This window comes from Corythoichthys intestinalis, chromosome 15 (assembly GCF_030265065.1).
Source record: "Corythoichthys intestinalis isolate RoL2023-P3 chromosome 15, ASM3026506v1, whole genome shotgun sequence".
NCBI classification, from domain to species: Eukaryota; Metazoa; Chordata; class Actinopteri; order Syngnathiformes; family Syngnathidae; genus Corythoichthys; species Corythoichthys intestinalis.
Window position 1 is genome coordinate 22151487 of NC_080409.1, and position 16757 is coordinate 22168243.

At 37.8% G+C, this 16757-nt stretch overlaps 1 protein-coding gene across 4 annotated transcripts in view; it reads left to right on the forward strand.

The window, feature by feature from the left end:
- Nucleotides 1-16757, forward strand: part of daam2 (dishevelled associated activator of morphogenesis 2) — a 153987-nt gene that overhangs the window by 43328 nt on the left and 93902 nt on the right. For all 4 annotated transcript variants that reach the window (XM_057859782.1, XM_057859786.1, XM_057859784.1 and 1 more), the window contains exon 2: nt 2752-3033. In XM_057859782.1, coding sequence (XP_057715765.1) covers nt 2866-3033 — 168 coding nt within the window. In that variant the 5' untranslated portion in view covers nt 2752-2865. The remainder of the gene's footprint in view (nt 1-2751; nt 3034-16757) is intronic.

A 16757-nucleotide genomic window follows, 5' to 3' on the forward strand; every position in this document is an offset into this window, starting at 1 on the left:
TCTTTCTTCGGGCTCTTTGCAAAATGTAAAAGCATATTATATCCTCGTTTATGTATGTTGGCTGCTGGATATACAGTCTACTGTGTATATATTTGTCCCTGGCCTACTTTGCCCATTCTGGAAGCAGGCCAGTCGGATTGGTGTTGAGTGAGGACTGACCGCACATGGGGCTCTTTGGGAGAGTGCAGCACACACGCACACACGCACATGCAACCACACAGGCATACATACGCATGCATAGACAGTAGGTTGCTCAGAATATAAAAAGATGCTTGAGAATTTTTATTTTCATGCTTAGATAGTTAAAACAAGTTGATTGAAGAATTGGGGTGCACTCTTGTAGCATTAGAAATATGTTCCAAACAAGTCACTAATTTGTCGAGTTAAAAAAATGTTTTTGATTTTGGCCAAGTGATTTTCTGTATAGTGTACAGATGTTTTGTTTTATAAGTCAAGTATGTAGTTAAAATGCCAATCAATTTGTGTTTTGGCTTTGTTGCAATGAGATGATTAACAAGTTGGACCAGACTATTAGAGTACACAAACATCATTATCATTTGAGGTTATCAAATTAGTTTCCATTCAACTATATTAAATTATTCAATCAATGGCCGGAAATTGAAAAACGTAAACCTCATTATAAGCTGGAATGCTTGTCAACACAGAGCTTTTTAATAATATATATATATATATTTTTAAACAGATCTGAACTCATTTGCCCGTAGTCGAAAAGGATCGGACGTTGATTTCTGTCAATGGCAGCCAATGCGTTAAAAAACATACCGTAACTGTTTGCCTAATTTGCTTTTAATCCAACATAAAGCTGACCTGATTGGAGGCCATTCGAGAATTCAATACCACATACGCTCACCGCACTTGATGATCATAGAGAATAATGGAAGAGAATGGATCTAAAATGAAGCTTCCCACAAGCGACATCTGCAAATGAAAAAGAAAAACAGTTTATTTGCGGCAGTGCGCAGCCTTGCTTCATTGCCTACACACAGATGCAAGGAAGTAGAAAAAGCAAATGAGCAATTTTAAAAGGCCCCATTTCAAATGTGGAATTCTTCTTTTTCCTGTATTTTCCCTTCAAGCTCATGTTCAAGGCCTAGCGCATTCATAAAAAATTCACCACCCAGCTATTTTTAGTCAACGAACGCCTCCGCTCAGCAAATATAAGATTGAGAGAGAGAAATGGCGAGGACTTCTGCTCAGTAAATGTGAAGCAGTAGACTGTGTTTTCCTGTAGAAATTCAAGTAATACCATTTCTAGTCACGTAAATAGAATTAAGTAAAACTTGCAGCCTTACCTACAGTATGCATACAGTACTTGATACATCAGAATATGCTTCAAGTACACGGTAGGGGTAATATAAATACTTTACCATTAGAAAACGATATAAATCATATCATATATTAGGAGTTGAAACAGCAAATACGACTGGCTTCCAGTCTGTACTTAAGCATTCCCAAATACAGTAGATCCTCTTGGTCAAACATTTTAATACTATTACATAATGGGCTGGAATCTCTTCAGTCAAATGTGGTAAACTGTTTTCTCTTGTGAAATGAAGTGGATTTAACATGTGATTTTTAAAGGCCATAATGTAGTGTACACTGTGCATTATTCCTTTATACAATGACCACCCATATTCTTTTTGTAGCATTGAGGAAATCCTCTTGGGTTGATGTGTCCTATTCATTTCTTGACTCCTAGTGTAGTGTTGCCATTCACTTCTGTACACGTACACACTCAGCCACACACTGCCTCCTCTATTGAAAAGTGAAAGGGCAGTGTTAGGGCAGCTCAGTGTCCGAACAACGACTCACAGACACACTGCCGAGGCGCGATTGTACCTCGCAGACAAGAGCTTGCATTGTTGAGTTGTGACTGCAAAGTTGCGCATATCATCCCAGTGCCTGCAGTCTTTGTTGTCACATTGCAATGATCTTTGCTCATGTTCCTAGATAAACTGAAGGGAATAAAACATCATTTGGAGGCTGTAATTATTTTTTTCATTTTCTAATTTGACTTAAATTAGAAAATAAAAGGTTCCTCCTTTTTACTTTAGTGTTTTTTTTTTTTTAATCTTTTATGTACACTCAGAATATTTTTTGAGAAATTCTGATTAATACGTTTGACAATGTAAAAATGATCCCCAAATGTAATACAGTATACATACCAGGCCACTACTTAGGGATCAAGGATATAAAAAATGTAAAGAAAAAAAAAAATAGCAAAAAAAAAAAGAATGACTCATACAGATCAGCTTGTTTTCTACCCAGGTCTCATGTGAAACTTTTTTTCCCCCAATAGATAGATATATACTTTGTATGTCATTCTGTTATGCACAAGTGAAAACCGAATGAAACGTCGTTGCGTTTGACCTGCAGTGTTGAGAATAAAGTAAAATGGAAAATAAAATGTCATTTACAGTATGTACTGTGTAGTAGTTTATGATAAACTGTTAGAGTACTGTACTTCTACTAATGTACACTGGAGAGGCTATTGATACGATTACTCAAACTGTAAATTTAACTGTACATGTGAATGTTCCTCTGCAGTTGCACTTTTGTTTTCAGAATTTAGATGGAAGTTTATGCTCAAAATGAACAGCGACAATATGATGAATTACATCTTCACATGAAATATCCTTGTCATGAATGTATTTTATCAAAGTGCACATTAAGCTCAAATTTTATCAGACCACTTCTGAATTGTCTTTCTTTCTTTTTTTTTTTTTCCAGATCATGCCCCCGAGATAGCTACTTTGTCCCCTTCACCCCCCAGCCCCCCCATGGTCCCTTCCTAAATATTTCGGCTCCGACTTCACCACTGCCACGTGTGTTACCGCAGCCACCATGCCCCCCAGGAAGAGGACAAGGGCGGGCTTGGGGTTCCTGTGCTGCTTCGGCAGTAGTGAGCCCCTAGAGATCAACTTAAAAGACAGTGTGCCCTTGCAGCTACTTGAATTCAGTGCACCCATGCCGCCTGCTGAGGAGCTGAATGCGCGTTTCTCAGAGCTGGTGGTAAGTGTCTGCATATTTTATTAATTTGACATCATGATGTAACCCTAACCCATTTTAACTCAATGATGCCTGAATTCAACATTAAACAAATATACATGAAGCTTTGGAGGAATACATGTCAAGTCTGTAAAAACAGTATTAATAAAAAAAAAAAAAAAAAGGAAATTTACAGTAAATTAAGAAATACAGCTAAAAATGAGAAAATCTTAAAATGGAAAAAAAAAAAAAATCATAAATAAATAAATAAAAGTTTAAAAAATTAATAAATTTCAAAAATGAAAAGGAGGACTAATAATATATGTGTTCGTTCCTCCTTTTTATTTATTATATGTATTTGAAACAAATATTTAAATTTTTAAATTTTTTTTATTTTTATTAAATCTTTTATATTTTTTCTGTCTTTTAATTCACTTAGTAGGATTTTCAATTTTTTTGGTTGTATTTTTGAATTGAATTTTCTAAAATAATAGTAATAATAACAAAGAAATAAATAAACAATGTTTTTAATTAACAGCTATCTGTTGAATTCCCCCAATGTTTTTTGATGTATATTTGTTCGCTCATTCACTGCCACGCCAGGTACATGTACAGTCATGTGAAAAAATTAGGACACCCCATTAAATATTCAGTTCTTTATTAAGAAATGTTCACATATCAATGACTGATCTTGCTATTCTTTATCTCTGGAAAAGAAAGTGATTTAATTGTAGGTGAACAACAAATATTAACATTGTTTTACTCATTAAACCAAATTTATCAACAGAAATGCTTATTCTAACTGAGGAAAAAGTTAGGACACCCTACCACCTAATAGCTAGCTGATAGCCCCTTTGGCTAAAATAACTTCAGTGAGACGTTTTTTTGTAGCAATCTACCAGTCTTTGACATCGGTCTGGAGAAAGTTTGCCCCACTCTTCAACGCAGAATACTTTCAACAGTCACTGAATGTTGAAGTGAGTGAAAACACCATGATGATATCAAAGGAGTTCTCTGAGGCCTTTTGAAAGAAGATTTTAGACGCTTATGAGTCAAGTAATGGATTTCAAAAGATCTCAAAAGAATATAAAATCAGCCATTCTACTGTCCGGAAAATAGTCTACAAGTGGAGGACATTCAAAACAACTGCCAACATGCCCAGGTCTGGCCGTTCAAGCAAGTTCACCCTGAGAGCAGACCGCAAGATGCTAAGTCTCCAAAAACTCCAAAATGTCATCACGGGACCTACAGCAGGCTACTGTTGATGTGAAAGTGCATGCCTCTACAATCAGAAAGAGACTTCACAAGTTAAACCTTCATGGGAGGAGTGCAAGGAGGAAACCTTTGCTCTCTTAGAAGAACATGAAGGCCAGACTGAAGTTTTCCAGGGTGAATGTAGACGAAGACCAGGACTTCTGGAATAGATTAATCTAAAATTGAATTATTTGGACACCAGAAGACAGGCATGTTAGACGTAAACCCAATACAGCATTCCAGGAAAAGAACCTTGTCCCAACTGTGAAGCATGGAGGTGGAAGTGTCGTGGTTTCGGGATGCTTTGCTGCAGCAGGACCTGGCCAGCTCACCATCATAGAATACACCATGAATTCTATCGTGTATCAGGGGGTGCATGAGGAACATGTGAGATCATCTGTAAAAAAAATTAAAGCTGAAGCTAAACTGAACCCTGCAACATGACAATGACCCAAAACACACCAGTAAATCCACCAAGGACTGGCTGAAAAGGAAGAAATGAGTCCTGGAATGGCCGAGTCAAGGCCTAAATCTTAATCCCATTTAGATGCTGTGGGGTTACTTGAAACAGGCTGTACATGCACAAAAAAAAACAAAAAACAAAAAACAAACAAACAAACATCTAACACCTGAAAGTATTCTGTGTTGAGGATTGGGGAAAACCTTCTTCAGACCGATGTCAAAGTCTGGTGAATGGCTACAAAAAGCGTCTCACTGAAGTCATTTCAGCCAAAGGGGGTAAAACTAGCTGTTAGGTGGTAGGGTGTCCTAACTTTTTCCTCAGTTAGAATATGCACTTTTGTTGATATATTTGGTTTAATGAGTAAAACAATGTTAATTTGTGTTGTTTACCTGCTATTAATTAACTTTCTTTTCCAGAGATAAAGAAAAACAAGATTAGACATTGATATGTGAACATTTCTTAATAAAAAACAGAATATTTAATGGGGTGTCCTAATTTTTTCACATGACTGTATACGTATTCACAGAGTATGTGTTTGTGGTAGTTAGTAAATTAGGAATGACATGTACTGTATACAGTATTAAAACATCCATTGATGGCAGTAGAAGTCCAATCCATTTTCCTCTCAATCAAAATAGATTGGACATCTACCGGCATCATTGGCAGCCAATAAGTTAAATGTAGATTCAGGCATCATGGGCTTAAACCCCCAAGTTATAATCCTTAAAATATGCAATTCTTTATCTAGATACAATTAGGTTTAGTGTCTGCTGCTTTGTCATCTTTAATGGGCTCAGGATGTTGCAGAATAAGTTGAAGTCTGCTTTTGATTTTCCCACCGATGCAAAATGCTTAGAGAAAGCAAGGATTTAATCTTTATTTAGTTATGTTTAGTATCCCTCATTCTTTGGGGTCTCTTTTCTACCTGCTTTCCTCTTAGTTCTACATTTATTCCCCACTTCAACTATTCCCCCTTTTCAAATATGTCTTCAGCATCTTGACTATGTGAGTGCTTCTGGCTCAAAGATTTTTCTTTGTCTTGGAATGCTAAACTTCACCACCAACAGGATAGATTACTGCAGCTGTCCAGATCAATTCAGGCGAAGTTGAGGAATGAGAAATTCCTTATACATTACAAAATAATTCACTGTTATCAAGGCAGATGTTTCCCAGAGGTGATTTTTCCGAACAATAATTCTCAATGGAAGTGTGTGCATTGATGCGTTTTTGCATCGATCTTTGATATAGATCTTGTTGGAGCAGTTATTTTGGTTGGTGCAATGTGGCAATACCACCACTAGGGTATGTAATGATGTTGTCACTATGTGTGCCCACATCAATGACGTGTTCTGCACAGGTGTGGGAACACTGGTCAGATACTGTTTTCAACAGCACACGCCATATGAGAGAAATATATAGATTTGCATGTTGATTTTTGAAAGTTTGAAAGACGCCAAGTAATTTTCTTTTTTTATCTTATTCAACTTCACTACATAATGTTGGACTGAAATTACCGTGACTAGATTAACCCTTGATAACATCAACTCATGGTGAGTGCGCGTTAAAAATATCTTTACCGGTATATCGTTGAAAATTGTCAGAACAGATCTTATCATACGCAAACTTCATATTTAATTTTGATTCAGAACTCATTGGACTGTGCATCACAGTAAGGCAACCAATGCGTTTTTGTTAAGCAGAATGTTATGCAATGGCCAAGTAAATAACCTGACCTGAATCCCATTGAGTATGCATTTCATAAGGCGAAGTCAAAATGTATGGGATTATGTCGCAAGCACAAGCAGAAACTTCTGCAAAAGATTTGCAACCATGATCAAAAATTGATTAATTTGTGCTTCTTTTATTACTTTTTGTTCATTAAAAAATGTTTGGCCTGCATACGAATGGTAATGTTGCATGACTACACCACTTACCTGATTTAGTTACTAATTCCCTCAAATTAACGCTCGAAGTCGGCAGTTGAAACCCATCATTTTTTTCCCTATCAAATCTATTGTGGTGTTGTGTAGAACCCAGAGGAACGTGTCAATGTCCCAATTTTTAACCGAGGTTATTTGGATAATTATTAGGGATGCACGATATCCATTTTTCGAAACTGATACTGATATAAAAATACTAGTGGTGGATTCAGCATAGATTTGCCTTAGACCTAACCAGAATTTTCATGATGATATGAACATTATCATAATGATCAAAACAAAGACAAGAACAGTTTTGGCTTAAAGTGCCCATATTTATTTTTTCGAATGGATATAATTTGAGTCAGTCACAATCAATCAATGTCATTGACGATGTGTTTCCCTAAATAATGAGCACTGAACTAAAACCAACATAAACCCAACAGGTATTGTGCTTTGTCAGCATATAAAACATTTGGTGCAACAGGAGAGGAGACTTTTGTGGTCCATGAAACAACCTTCTTAACCTGGCAATTATAGGATAGCAAGCCTATCAATAACCAAAAGGCTCTCAAGAACTTGTACACATAACACTGTAAAATGAAACCATTTGCTAATTGCCATAGTAAGGTTTATAACTCAGTGATGGAAAAATACGGCCTTCAGAATATTAACAAAACTTTGCATACTGGCAAAACAGGAGTGGAAACAAAAACAAAAATATTATATATTATCGGGCCTATTAATAATGTTATCGAATTTATTGGGATGACGTCATAATTTCTGATATCGGATAATTATCGGTCCGATAATAATCGTGCACCTCTAGTCATTAAAAAGCATTAAAAGTCATTAAATGGATTTTGTAAAAATTCAGGGCATAAAAAGCATTAAACTAAATGTTTGAGGCATTAAAAAGTATGTAAAGTTGATGGTTAAAATACTTTTTTTCCCTCATTGGATAAGAGAACATACACAATTCAAAAGTGCATTTAAAAATGTTATCGGTTAATATCGGCATCGGTTTTTCTTTATTGGTTTTGGGCCAATATGCATGTTGCTTTCAAAGAGATTGTAGAAGTCCTCTACTTTTGTATAAGGGCTGATCACAGCTTAGCACAGCAGTTATGATTATTCAAACTAAGATGGTGGGGATTTGTTATGTGTGCAGACCATTTGCATTCATGGAGCAAACAATTAAATGAACAATAAATGATTAAAAATAATAACATATAAACTTATTACATACCTTATTCACTGTACTGAAGCTGTGTGCCTTTGTTATTTTGAGCCAGAATCACTGTGTGAGCCATATGTGATATGGCAGTGCCTTATTAGCACTATGCACTTGCACTTGATCCAAAAAAACTGTTTGCACTGTTTTGATTTAAACAACAAATTTGGTGGTGCAATATAAGCACGTTTTCCATAACTAGTTGATTTTGTTCTCTTATTTTTCATAGAATACTTATTGGAAAACCTTGAAGTTGTTACATTTTTCATTATTAAAGTATCCAATAGGAACTCATAGTACAATTAGCCAGAATACGTTAAGTCCACGACCGCCTATATCGGTATCTGTTTGATATCAGTATATGATTTTTGGAATTGGTCAATATTGGGTATCTGTTATCTGTGTAAAAAGTCATTATCTGACAACTCTTCATACAATTTCTGTTCGTGAAACTCTGCAGTTGGGTATGGGCATTAAACTAGGTTAAAGTGGCATTAAAAGCATTAAATGAGATTTGCTGATACCTGGTATTGCCGGAATGTTCACCCTACCTTTCATATAAGAACACTTTCCCAATTCACTAGGATTGCAGGATCTGCTGCTTATTTTGGAGTAAATATTATATCCTTCAGCTTTTGTTGATGAGCCTGACATGGATGCCGGAGAGGAACAGCCATCAAAACAGTGGGCTCCATCCTTGATTTCAAAACCTGATGCAACTTTTTGACCCTTGAGGAAAAAGGGTTTGGTTTCTCCCATCTCGTTGGATCATGTCCCTACCACATATTGTGAATAGATTATTGTTGAGATGGTTGGAGACTTTGTTTTTCACAAGCTCAGATGTTCAGTGTTTGGTGTAATGCCTCTGTTTTGCTTAAGTGAAGCCTTACAGTATTGGATGCAGCAGTTAATGTCATGCTTTTTCATGCAAGAGAGATGAGGCTGGAAAAATTCTGTCCCTGTTAGATACTCACTGGGACAGCTTGATTCATGCTTGCTTGAACTTGATGACCAAATCACAAAATGCTTCTACCTGACAATGATGATTTGGCCAAATCATGGCCCTCGCCAACAGTTTTCCTGATCTAGCGTCCTCCAGCAAGCAGACACATTTGACCTCTTGTCCAGCAACCTGGACAGTCACAATACAGATTGAATAGTCACACTGTCTTGACAATAATATTTGTAACACAAGCTCTCCCAACATGGAGCGAAATTAAGACACATAACACCGTTTGTTTCCTTGGCAACAGAGGATAGGGATTATTGCTATGAAAGACTCTCATGAGGAGGTGAATAAGTCTGAAAGGAGCCTCTGAAGTGGGAGCGACAGATCTGGGCCAACTGTAGGAGTAAACCACTTCCAGAGTCCTTGCATCCATAATGTGATCTACCAATGAGTCCAGAGACTCAGCTCATACTCCTAATGTAAGAAAAGGGCTTGAGGTGCCATTTCAACTTAATATTTTCTAAAGAAATGCCAACATTGGGGAAAAACTTAATTCATTCATCTTCCATGCCACTTATCCTCATGAGGGTCACAGTAAAATACCTACTAATCCTGTACTTCAATTTTTTGGCATGCATACCAGCAAAAAGTAAAATATATGAGAAAAACTGTGTGGGGGGGCGTAATATACACAAGAGAGTATTATGCTCAAGAAATTACAGTAAGTGACAAAAGTTGGTTGTAGTCTACAGGGTTTCCTCTACATATAAAAGATTGTGGCGCACCGCCACTTCAAAATAAAAGCCGCCACGCCTTGCAAATGAGATGTTTTTTATTTAAGGCCGTTTCAAACTAGCGGAGCCTAGAGTATAGGGTTCAGTGGCAACCCATTCATTGTGTATTTTGGATTGGACTTTTCGGCGAAAGTGAGCGTTGGACGGCTGTCCTGGGCGGAACGGCAAGTTTGAATGAATTTGTGCCAAGAGGCGGGGCACAAAATGGAGCCTTGCTCTATTTTCAGAGCGCCGCCCCACTTACATCAACAACGCACCCCATTAGCAGAGGGGCAGGTGTACTTATATCTGTGCTATCAGGCTGTTTGAACAGACGGCTATACGCAATCACGGCTGACGAAACCTTTAGCTCTTAGACACTCGAAAATGACTCTCTCATATCTCTCCTTGCTAAGCTAAATGGTACCTCGAGGTGCGTTTGTGAGGACATGTAATTCACGAGCAACAACAACAACAACAAAAAAAACTATTCACCTTCTCACCAAAACTAGTCACACTGGGCTGACGCTAGTGTGAAATGGCCTTTGAGATTTAAAGAAATAATCTATCTGTAATCTATAATTTGTAAAATTTAACAATACGTCTAAATCAGACATGTCCAAAGTCCGGCCTGGGCGCCAAATGCGGCCCGTGGTCAAATTTCATCCGGCCCCCAGCCTCTGTCATAAAATCAATAACATCTGGCCTGCACACAGACTTAATAAATTGGTCAGCAGTACTGCTACCAGCATATGAAGTAGCTTACACACTAAATGCTGGTCCTCATTTACCCACGAAAAGGAAGCAGCATTCTAAGCAACATTTACCCCGTGTGACCCTTTATTCCCAATTTTCTAAAATGGCGACAATCAACAACAACAAAAAGAAAGTTGACTGCGATGGCCAACGCTTCAAGGATAGGTGGAAATTGGACTATTTCTTCACTAAAATACACAACAACTGTGTCTGCGTCATTTGCAAAGAGGCAGTCGCTGTTTTTAAAGAGTTCGATGTGAGGCAACATTACCAAACAAGACACACTGACATGTACGACAAGATTACAGGGAACATACGTAGTGAGAAATTGAATTAATCTGAAGCTAGTTTAATTTTACAGCATTACTATTTCGCGAGATTCTTGAAATTATTACCATATTTTTCAGACTATAAATCGCACCTGAGTATAAGTCGCACTAGCCATAAAACGCACAACGAAGAGGAAAAAAATATACTGTATATAAGTCCCACCGGAGTGTAAGTCTCATTTTTGGAGGTAATTTACTTGATCAATCCAACACATAGAGCAGATATGTAATCTTGAAAGGCAATTTAAAATAAAAATGCAATTGAGGACAACATGCTGAATAAGTGTACAGTATGATCATGTTACATCATACATGAACAACGAAATGCAAACGTTGCTGGGATGTTAGCGTAACATATATTAAGAGCTATTCAGATAACTATAGCATAAAGAACATGCTAACAAGTTTATCAAACCATAAGTGTTACTCCAAAACACCAAAATAACATGTGAAATGATATAATAATGTGTGAATAATTTCCCACATAAGTCGCTCCAGAGTATAAGTCGCACCCCCAGCCAAACTATGAAAAAAAAACTGCGACTCATAGTCCGAAAAATACAGTAATTAAAAAAAAAATAGAGCAAATGTGACACACAGAATGGCTTGCTAAAATTTGTTTAAATATATTGTTTACATAAAGGATGTCAGCAAAGGTCGGTCCCCCACATTTTTACCTCACCAGATCTGGCCCCCTTTGCAAAAAGTTTGGACACCACTGGTCTAAATGAATATATAGCTCATTATTCATGCACTATTTGCCAGAAGTCGTCTGAAATAGCACGTCAAATACAAATTGTTCTTTTACACGCTCTATTTAGAAAATCACATCGGCTCTCATGTTGCAAGCTTGTGCCTGACTACGTGGCGTGGAGTTGGAAATTGGGTGAAAAATCCACAGAAAGGTATTTCAAGCTAATGAATGTAATTCTGGTTTAAGCTTGTTAAAACGATCTGAATATTGACATTGACATAACGTTAAAGTTTTGTGTGCCGTGTGTTCGACCCGAATCGTCGCGTCCTAGCATAGCATTTGTCCGTTGCTGATGTCGCTGGTTGAAATTTCAGATGAGTATTGTAGTATTTAGAAAAGATTTAAAGTTCTCAACGGACGAGGGTCTGTTAACAGAAGGACTATTATTGTTGTGGTAATGTAGTACGTATCAGGGACAAATAAAAGGAAAAAGAAGGACTACGAGATGTAAGTCGTACTATTGCTACGCGAAAAAAAGTTGTATTATTACATGGGTTAATGTAGCTGTAATCAGCTACGCATTTTACATACATGTATCGTAGCTGAGAGCTATGACATTAGCCTGGTTAATGAAATATTTCAAATAGATCTTTGTTATGGTTCTTCTTGGAAAAGTGTGAATTCTCATTTGTCATGATATGAAGCAATTTCGCAGCGGCACGACATGGTGAGGCTGTCCAACTACGATGCAGCCCACCACCACAGCTTTAAAAAATCCCAGGGGAAACCCTGGTTTACATAATATAGATTGCTAATGATGCAACTAATTTGCAGTTAAAGTGGTGGTTCAAAATCTTTTATTAATCAGTAGCACTTATTATGAATGCCTAAAATATTAGTGACGGGTATAGTGCTATTTACAATCAACAATTCCTCTTTTTAACATAATTAAAAAGACTGAAGTGATTCCGCATTTTTATTTTTGAGCCAAGATCCACAATCATGACTACAAAAGAAACATCCTTTGTCTACCCACTTAATGAAGAGGAAACAAATTCAGGATGCTTTCAGACTTTTTACTATACAGAAATTTGGGATTCAATAAAATGTCTCTAGTTCTGCCCAATATTAAATTCTCAATCCAAATCCAGCACCCTGGATAACTGGTGCATTATGCACATTATTATTCATTTCAGGCTGGCTGATTCAGAATCATCCCAAACAGGAGGCACTTGAGAAATGTACATTTTTCCACTCAACACTTGAGATGGCATGGTGAAGTCACTGCAATTATGTTATTTATTCATTTTCTAGTCAATCTAAGCTTTACCACACACATTCCTTTATAAAATAATGGCTGAGGCTCAAGGACACTTCAACATAGGCCTTCAAATTACCTGATGATCCACTCTTCTTCTTCCTGTTCCTCTCATTCTCTTTCGACCATATTGGCTTAGTCCATGGAGGAAGTTTGATTGGGCTAAAACAATAACAGCCAAGCTTCTGATTTACAGTGCCTTGCAAAAGTATTCGGCCCCCTTAAACCTTGCAACCTTTCGCCACATTTCAGGCTGCAAACATAAAGATATAAAATTTTAATTTTTTGTCAAGAATCAAAAACAAGTGGGACACAATCGTGAAGTGGAACAAAATTTATTGGATATTTTAAACTTTTTTAACAAATAAAAAACTGAAAAGTGGGGCGTGCAATATTATTCGGCCCCCTTGCGTTAATACTTTGTAGCGCCACCTTTTGCTCCAATTACAGCTGCAAGTCGCTTGGGGTATGTTTCTATCAGTTTTGCACATCGAGAGACTGATATTCTTGCCCATTCTTCCTTGCAAAACAGCTCGAGCTCAGTGAGGTTGGATGGAGAGTGTTTGTGAACAGCAGTCTTCAGCTCTTTCCACAGATTCTCGATTGGATTCAGGTCTGGACTTTGACTTGGCCATTCTAACACCTGGATACGTTTATTTTTGAACCATTCCATTGTAGATTTGGCTTTATGTTTTGGATCATTGTCCTGTTGGAAGATAAATCTCCGTCCCAGTCTCAGGTCTTGTGCAGATACCAACAGGTTTTCTTCCAGAATAGTCCTGTATTTGGCTGCATCCATCTTCCCGTCAATTTTAACCATCTTCCCTGTCCCTGCTGAAGAAAAGCAGGCCCAAACCATGATGCTGCCACCACCATGTTTGACAGTGGGGATGGTGTGTTCAGGGTGATGAGCTGTGTTGCTTTTACGCCAAACATATCGTTTTGCATTGTGGCCAAAAAGTTCAATTTTGGTTTCATCTGACCAGAGCACCTTCTTCCACATGTTTGGTGTGTCTCCCAGGTGGCTTGTGGCAAACTTTAAACGAGACTTTTTATGGATATCTTTGAGAAATGGCTTTCTTCTTGCCACTCTTCCATAAAGGCCAGATTTGTGCAGTGTACGACTGATTGTTGTCCTATGGACAGACTCTCCCACCTCAGCTGTAGATCTCTGCAGTTCATCCAGAGTGATCATGGGCCTCTTGGCTGCATCTCTGATCAGTTTTCTCCTTGTTTGAGAAGAAGGTTTGGAAGGACTGCCGGGTCTTGGTAGATTTGCAGTGGTCTGATGCTCCTTCCATTTCAATATGATGGCTTGCACAGTGCTCCTTGAGATGTTTAAAGCTTGGGAAATCTTTTTGTATCCAAATCCGGCTTTAAACTTCTCCACAACAGTATCTCGGACCTGCCTGGTGTGTTCCTTGGTTTTCATAATGCTCTCTGCACTTTAAACAGAACCCTGAGACTATCACAGAGCAGGTGCATTTATACGGAGACTTGATTACACACAGGTGGATTCTATTTATCATCATCGGTCATTTAGGACAACATTGGATCATTCAGAGATCCTCACTGAACTTCTGGAGTGAGTTTGCTGCACTGAAAGTAAAGGGGCCGAATAATATTGCACGCCCCACTTTTCAGTTTTTTATTTGTTAAAAAAGTTTAAATTATCCAATAAATGTTGTTCCACTTCACGATTGTGTCCCACTTGTTGTTGATTCTTGACAAAAAAATTAAATTTCATATCTTTATGTTTGAAGCCTGAAATGTGGCGAAAGGTTGAAAGATTCAAGGGGGCCGGATACTTTTGCAAGGCACTGTATGTGTTATCGAAAATGATCAGAGACAAGAGCAGTGTACAATAACAATGCCAATTTAGTAACGGACAAAATTGGTACAGAAATGTAAAGTGTCAGCTAAGTTAAGAAAATAAAGGTCTTTAAGCCATTTTGACTAAGACGTTAACGTTCTTCTTGATAAGTCAAATGTTTGCCTTCAGAGAAATGCTCATTTATTTATAGATGTCCTTGCATAGTTTGATTAACTTTACACACACACAAAAAAAATAATTTCCTCTAAATGTGTGTCTTGCAATTTCAAAACACCTTCTTAGATTTATAATTTGATGTTCGTCTCAGCAAGGCAATGTTTGGAGCTACTTGCACACAGGCTCAAGATGGATTGTGTTTGGGTAATTACCAGCAGTGACAGCTTCCTGTGATTTCCCACCGGGGCCTCATATGGCCTCCTGATATCTGCCTGTCTTTCATCAGGCATCCTGTCTTGCTCAGGATGGCTGCTGGGTGTACTGTACACTATATGTTAGACTTGATTCACTTCAATTTATAGGTAAAGGTTAATAGAAACCAGGTAGGATGTTCATTTTTCATTCACATAATTCCCATTTAAGCGGAGTCTTACATGTCTATCTCAGTGATCACTTGCATCATATCTTCACTCACTTTTCTATGGCACACATTCACACTTTAGTTAGTCCTCACCGCTCCACGGATTTTCATCAAACACCTTTTTCTACCTTCTATCTCACTCTCTGGTCTTCATTATCCCGATTGTTTCAGAGAATGTGTGATTAAAAAATGGATAACAGCTGATTATTTAGACTGTTTCTGAGTTGACTTGCATTTGGTAGAGATTCCTCCTGCGCTAACCTTGTGCAATATGGTGTTCATGAATATTTGATACATTTCCTACAGACATGAAACAGCCCCCTGTCATTATTTGTGAGGCTATACATGATAATTTGCCTGGATGCATTCATGTTATATAATATTCATATAATCTGCTAGTGTTTTACTATGCATCATTCGTAGCTCATCACTACTTTGTTGTAATCATGACAGTTGGATATACAGTGGGGAGAACAAGTATTTGATACACTGCCAATGGGAAACCCATTGGAAGTGTATACTAAGTGGGGATACTTGTTCTCCCCACTGTAGATTGTAGCTACGTATGTGATGAAAATGTCTTTTTTTGCTCCATTTGGATTACTCTTTTTCAGAGAAAAAAATCCTTGTTTAGTGCATGACAGCGTACAATCCATATGTTTATTTTAATACAGCATCCAAAATAACCCTATCACGAAGCCAATGATCTCAAAGTATGCCAATCAACGTCTCAGCCAAGAGCCCCTATTTGCTGTTTGAACCGTGCCTCCTTTTTTTCCATAGTGTTTCAGGATTCATTGGTATTCAGCCCATTTTAGAAGCCAACTGGCTTTGGGAAACAGGAAATTGAATGATAAGGTCTGTCCGTCAGCATGCTGCACATATGACCACCGTGACACCCGGTTTTTAATTTGTAACATTACTCGACAGGCTGTTGAAAATATGAAAGGTCTCAGTAGCCTAAGGTATGTATTTTCCGCTTTTGAGCAGCAGGTGTAAAAATATTAGCTTTGGTTTATATGAATTCCCAACTGGAGTGTGTTGGCGGAGATGTTCGGGAGAACATCTAGACAAAGTTTTGCGCTGCCAATGTAGATAGGTATTTGGTTTTGTTTGGAATGTGGAGTGCGAGAGGACTGCATGCTCTGATGTGTTAGTAAAGGGTCACGAGGGTAGGCCATGTGACGCAAATCCGCATTGGAACACATTTTTAACATGAAGGGAGATGGAAGTATAAGAAAAGGATGAAATGTTGCAAAATGTGTTGGAATTTATTATTTTTAATGTTCAACCACCCTATTTCTACATCAGCTCTGCTCTACTAGGCATGTGCCGGTGACCGGTTTCACGGTTTACCGTGGTGAGAAAACGTGGCGGTTTCAAAACCACAAAAATTTTCTGTCATACCGTAGTAAGGTATTCGCAATTTTTCATGTGGCAAAAATGCAGCCGAAATGGCTTGGCACGGCAGTGCCCACCCTTTCCCTTGTTTGTTGCCGTGTGTGAAAGTGACACTATTCTGCTAAACAGCCAGCGAACCCAAAAACAAACACTCCAAACACAAGGTGTACTTTTCTTCAATTTATTGAGCTCTCAAATCGTGGTAAGTGAAATATACAAAATGAATACATTTAAAACGTTGTACAAT